The sequence below is a fragment of the Pan troglodytes genome, chromosome 5, assembly GCF_028858775.2.
Source record: "Pan troglodytes isolate AG18354 chromosome 5, NHGRI_mPanTro3-v2.0_pri, whole genome shotgun sequence".
Classification (NCBI taxonomy): domain Eukaryota; kingdom Metazoa; phylum Chordata; class Mammalia; order Primates; family Hominidae; genus Pan; species Pan troglodytes.
In genome coordinates this window covers 59,783,303-59,789,302 of record NC_072403.2, presented here as the reverse complement: position 1 = coordinate 59,789,302, position 6,000 = coordinate 59,783,303, and the positions used below count along the sequence as shown (strand labels likewise).

Sequence of the window (6,000 nt, the reverse complement as noted above, 5' to 3'; positions counted from 1 at the left end):
TTCAGCTCCATAAATAGTTTTTAAAATACACACATATTTACATACACACAGACTAAAAAGCTAAGTGAATCCAATAAGTAAATGTATAGAAGTAAAAGAAAGTATTGTATTTGGTTGGTTGAAGACGGGTTTATAAGGAGTCCAATTGGCCAGATAGCCACAACCCAAAATTACTAGCCAGAGTCAAAGGCAATTCTGGGCTCTGCCCCATGTGAATGCAAGTCCCACAGGAAGTCACTCACAACTGACAGGTAATTTAGATATTTAACAGACCAGAGCACACTGTCAAAGAATTTGGCTACCTGCTATCACTTGAACATACAAAGTAATAATTTTAAAAAGCTGTATGGCCAATGTCCAGGATGAATTTATTTCTTGGAGAAAAAAATATATATGATTTTCCTAGACACCACACAGTGACTGGCACTTTTCATTTCTCTTTTATCACAGCATACAAAAAAGAAATCAACAGAAACACACCAAAACTTTTCCCAATATCCCTTAAATTAGCAGATTTAAAATTAAATCTTGAAGCAGTATTTTGTGATACTTTGATTCAAACTCTATTTACAAATTAAATTGCACTTATAAAGATAGCAACATTTCTATTTTGATAGTAGGTTATTTTGCTTTATTGTGGTTGTATATCTGGATATAAAACTTTTAAAGCTTTCTTGAATAAAAATCATTATTTTGCAGTCCATAATTTATTTGCCCACTGAATGTCTGAACCAGTTTTCTCTTTTTGTGCTTTTCTGCTCTATTTTATTTTACAAATGGCACATACCATCAGAGTAGGCACAGTCTGACACTGCACTCATTATGAGAGACTTATTCAGAAAAAAAGTGTAAGGAATAAAATATTAGCAGTCAAATCCTTTGGTTCATCTTTTCAAAAAAAATCAACCGATATAATTACAAATCATTGATAATTCATCTTTTTGGTTAAAAACAAATCCACCAGGTAGATTACTGATTAAAATGCAACACTGCTTTAAAACACCACATTCCTATTCTCATCACACTGTTCAAAGATGCCACTGTTTACAACTGATTGGACATGACACAGGATACAGTAAGGCACAAGTGGATGGTACAAATAAAAACAAATACTTTAGGACTTGTTTTTCTGCACAAATACTAAAATATGTACCGTTTTCAAGATAAAATAACAAAAAAGAAATACATATTTTTGTTATGAAATACCTATACAAAATTTTAAAATTTACACCATCTGAGCTGCCAAAAAAGGTTTAAAAAGTATCCATTTTTCCCCATACATAAAACTATCTCTCATCAGTAGGTCCAAGGGAACTTGGGGGATTCAAAATATCCCAGCACTTTACGGAAGGGAGGAGGATAAAAATTCCCCTTCCTGCTTTCCTTTACCCCAACATAAGACAAAAACAAAGGTCATATGTTTACAGTAGTGTATTCTACTTATTACAAACAACTGAAATTAAAAAAAAAAAATCACACCGGGAGACCACTGGTGCGCTGACTGGTTGCGGGATGAGTAAGGCACTTCCTGGGAGACAGCAGCTTCCCCACACTCCACGGGAAGATGGCGCGTGGGGGCTGGTTAGGACAAGGAGCACATGAGGCTCCCGGGAAGCAGACAGGAACGTCTCGACAGCAGAGGAAGACACAGGAGGTAAAACTTGGAGGTGAAACTCTACACAGAAGTGGTCACTCGGTCAATGGCATGATTGACCTCGTTTTTGTTTGAGTCCAGTCCTTTAGCAGCATTCATGTCATTCCGTAAATTCTCCACTGTCTTTTTCATGTGCTTTAACTCCCCTGGGTGTGGAGTGGCTCGCCTTAGAAGTGTTCTCTAAAAACAAACAGTGGAGTGAGTGTTTTGGTTTTATTCCACTACTTTTTTCAAAACATGCAGCTTCAAGGCATTAGCATTCCAATACAAATGTTACCTTCTTAGAAATTCTTAGTTAAAATGGGTGGAAAAGCTTTCTTTGGAGGTATGTGAATTTATCAACTGCCCACTGGTAGTTAAGGAAAAGGGAAAGTGTTCCATGTAACTTACCTAGTTACTATAGAAGGATTACTTTCAGAATAAAAGAATACTTATAAAAATATGAAGTTACTATAAAATAAAAAGGCTCCATAAACAGCAAGAACATTTATTTTAAAATTTAGGATTTTTATAATAATTATAGGGTGTGGGGAAAGAAAAAGATAAAAGAGTAAATAAAAAATCCTAAATTAAAGTCACTATAATGTTCTACTATTACCCAAAGCGATTCTGGCTTCTTTCAACCCAGAATGAGGCATGGGAGGCATGGGAGAAAAAGGAAATCAAGAGGAAAGTATACCTTTTCTTATTTTGCTGCTGTGTGTACTATTTCTATGACCTACTGATGAAAGTTCACACTCTTCTAATTAAGACTGGAAGTTAAGTAACAGGGTACGAGTAATTTTTAAAATATTATATGTTACATGATCTTTAGCTCATAAAACAGCATGTACATCTTTTAAATGGCCTATCCAAGAGCTTTAGGGGGAACCAAACTAGGTTAACAAAATACTGGAAGAGGCAATGAAGTAACTGGTGATAATCACACTCTAAGAAGTCTTGAGGTAAGCATTAAAGAGTCATCGACAGTGAGTGATTTTGTCATCCCTAATTTGCATTTTGCCCTTTACGATTGTAAATGCCTAAAATCCCATTTGGTGACAGCTGGAATAACAAAGACTATAGGCAATAATTTAAAAACTGCCTTTATTTTGGGGGCTGCAAGTACTCCCTCTAAGCTCTGCTTAAGAAAACTCTCAATTAGTTCAAGGAATTTAAGAAGCCAAAGTCAACTGCTAGAAAGATGTCAAGCCTTGTCACCAACACCTAGAGATGATGGATGTCTGAGAGACGAAATTTTCAAGTACAGATGAAAGTAAGGGTGACTAGTATTTTCCAATTTCTGAACAAAAACTTGTTAACTAATCCAACTAATATCATAAGCCCTCTACAAGAAGGCTAAGGTGAGCTGGTTACATGAAGAAGGCACAGAGGTCTGGCACTAAGTCAATTCATGGCAAGTGAATGGAGTCAACATGGGAAGAGACAGCATTCACTGGGAACAATTAAAAAAAAAGTTTCTCCATGTTAAGAAAACAGTGGGAGTGGGAGGGAAAACTATCACAAATAAAGAAAAAGAAGCACCATAAAAGCAGGACAACACAACAATAACAGGCCGGGCACAGTGGCTCACGCCTGTAGTCCCAGCACTTTGGGAGGCTGAGGCAGGTAGGTCACTTGAGTCCAGGAACTGTAGACCAGCCTGGACAACATGGTGAAACGTCATCTCTACAAAAAATACAAAAATTAGCCGGGCATGGTGGCAGGTGCCTGCAGTCCCAGCTACTTGAGAGGCTGAGGTCGGGGGATGGCTTGAATCCAGAAGGTCGAGGTTGCAGTGAGCTGAGATCACTCCACTGCACTCCAGCCTGGGTGATAGAGGGAGACTCTGTCTCAAAAAAGAAGAAGAAAAAAAAAAAAAACCCATGAGTTCCATTTGCCTCATTTACCTTTTGTGAGTGAGTACCTAGAATTACCTAGCTTTGTCTTCTAAAAAAATTCCTAAATGCTGAAGGCAAAGCAGAGAACATACTAATTGAAAACAAAGAATATCCTTATTAGGTGCCATTCTCAATCTTTTAATTTTGAACTTCCACAGAGGCAAAGAATCTGCATTTCCATACCGTCTCATTGTCTTCTTCATCTTTCTCATCCTCCACAAATCGGATCGCACTGACTCTGTTGACAGCACGCTCGTTCCAGGCTTCATCAGAGACATCATTTACCAAGTTCTCCAGCGCACCACAGCGAGGCAGATTCTCTGCAGTGACAAAGACCACATCAGCAGGAAATTGCGTTTCATGTGACCAGTAAATGCTATGAACTTTGCAGCTGACAAGGTAGAATCTATACGGAGGACCAGGGGTAGAACACCAGAAATAAGGGGGGGTGTTCTGTTGCAAGTTTGGCTTTAAAACACAAACACACACAAAATTCAAAAACAAAAAGAAAAAGGCCTGGGACAAGGTTGCCCCTTCTTTTTTAATGATGTATAATTCTATTTGAGATCATATAAAATATCTGCTAAATTAATATGTTTACTATTTCATCACAGAATGTCATAATTTAGAGTCCCTTTTAAAATGCTTATTTTATACAACTTCAAAACTGTTCTGACAGTGATGTAGCTGCACATGTTGGACACTAGTACTTTCCTCAGTAACACACTCTACCACGTTTTTCTCTAGGGTCTTAAAGTCCTCCCACTTGGGCTCCCATTCCCCCAGGGCACTCCGGTTCTCCTCCACCAAACCCAGCTCTCAGCAAAGGGTTTATAATAGCATTTTGATGTTAATGTGAATTTTTTGTTTAACCACACAATTTACAAAACAAAGATACAATGACTCAAAATAATTCAATGGCTTAAAAACAGTATGCCAGTGGTGTTAATACTAATCCTCTGAACTATCAGTTTGGATTTTAAGAGACTCTGTTACCACTTCTAGAAGTATTGTATTTTCAGCCTTAGCTATAATTCAAAACCAAAAAACTGCTTATGGAATTTCAAACATGATAAATAGATATGAGTGGCCCTTCTTCTGCAAGGATGTAGGGTAACCTTCCCGGGAGAGTCCCACAGTGGCCTCACCTGAGCCGGCTCTAGGTGCAGACTGGATATAACACAATCACATGAGGGAGTAAGAGGCCTTATATGGACAGACATTAGGTCCTACTCAATCTCGTGGCCCTGTGAATACTGTCCTTAAATTAAATTCACCTTGACAAGTAGGTTCAGAAGGCAGCTGAGGAAGTAAGACACAGGTTAAAATCTTCTCTCCTGTGGTGTAGTCTGTGTCTGTCTGGAATGTAAGCAGGGGCTGGGACTGGTTGTCAGATAGCCACAGAGCCTTCAACTTCAAGGCGGTCAGGGATAAAGGTAGATGCAGCAACCTATTTTTTTTTTTTTTAAAAAAAAAGAGACATCACAACCTCAAATTTTGTAATCAAATCAATCCCTATCAACAAAATGAGGAAAAATTAAAAGGAGCTTCCTGAGATTGGTTTCAAAATGTAAAAACGGTGTTATGTTTTTAAGACGCGACATACTCTTTGCAAGTGGATTCCTCAGTAGGTTCCTGTGCTTCCCTTTTCTGCTCTCACTTCTCCCATTAGAACCTCCAGATTACAGAGCAAAAAAAAAAAAAAAAAAAAAGAGAAAATTACAGGACACATTTTTATGGTCTTGTACTAGGTTTCAGTGTAAAGAGAGAAAGTCAAGGTGATTTTGGAAGGACCCAGAAGGAGGAGTTCTTTACCTCTGATGGCCACAGCCTCACTGACAGGGCTGGTGTGAAGCTGCAGGATTACCTGTTTCCAGGAGCACCTGATGAATCAGGCCAAGAGGAAGGAGGTGCCTGGGGTGTCAAAGCATTTAAGTTGCAGCCAAAATAAAGATTAAACACCATTTTGGATGGACTCCATTTGCTTTCTCTAGGGAGATTATTTCAGTTATTCCCTTCTAAACCTTTATCTCTCAGTTTCTAGAAGCTCTTACTTCTCAGAGTCCTAGGTGACAATTAATATCTATATCAGATTATTTCAGTTTCAAATGAGGTAGTATAAATGAAAGTACTTTAAATGTTATAATGTGACACCTAAATATTAGTTTTATATTTATGTTTGCACAAAGATTTCACAGATTGGCTGCAATCAGTAGAATCTATTTAGTAAAGACCACTGCCAGAAATCATATGTACACCTATCTCCAGTTAACATTAGCAGGAAATCTACTTATACATCTTACCAAAAGTAATAGTGAATTATCAGACACACACAGCATTTCAATTGACAGAACTTACAGGAAATAAACTAGAACTCTCTAAAGACACGAAAAGAAGCTGTATTCCAACAACACAAAACTCATCAGAGTAAATGGTAGGCATAAAAACTGGTTAAATTACTTTAAT

At 37.8% G+C, this 6,000-nt stretch overlaps 1 protein-coding gene across 1 annotated transcript in view; it reads right to left on the bottom strand.

The window, feature by feature from the left end:
- Positions 1-347: 347 nt before the first annotated feature.
- Positions 348-6,000, bottom strand: part of LRRC1 (leucine rich repeat containing 1) — a 130,310-nt gene continuing 124,657 nt past the window's right edge. Inside the window, exons 12-14 of the mRNA XM_001156152.6 lie at positions 4,812-4,984; positions 3,718-3,854; positions 348-1,834 (exon numbers count right to left, since the gene is read on the bottom strand). Of these exons, the coding sequence (XP_001156152.1) occupies positions 1,676-1,834; positions 3,718-3,854; positions 4,812-4,984 (469 nt within the window). The 3' untranslated portion in view covers positions 348-1,675. The remainder of the gene's footprint in view (positions 1,835-3,717; positions 3,855-4,811; positions 4,985-6,000) is intronic.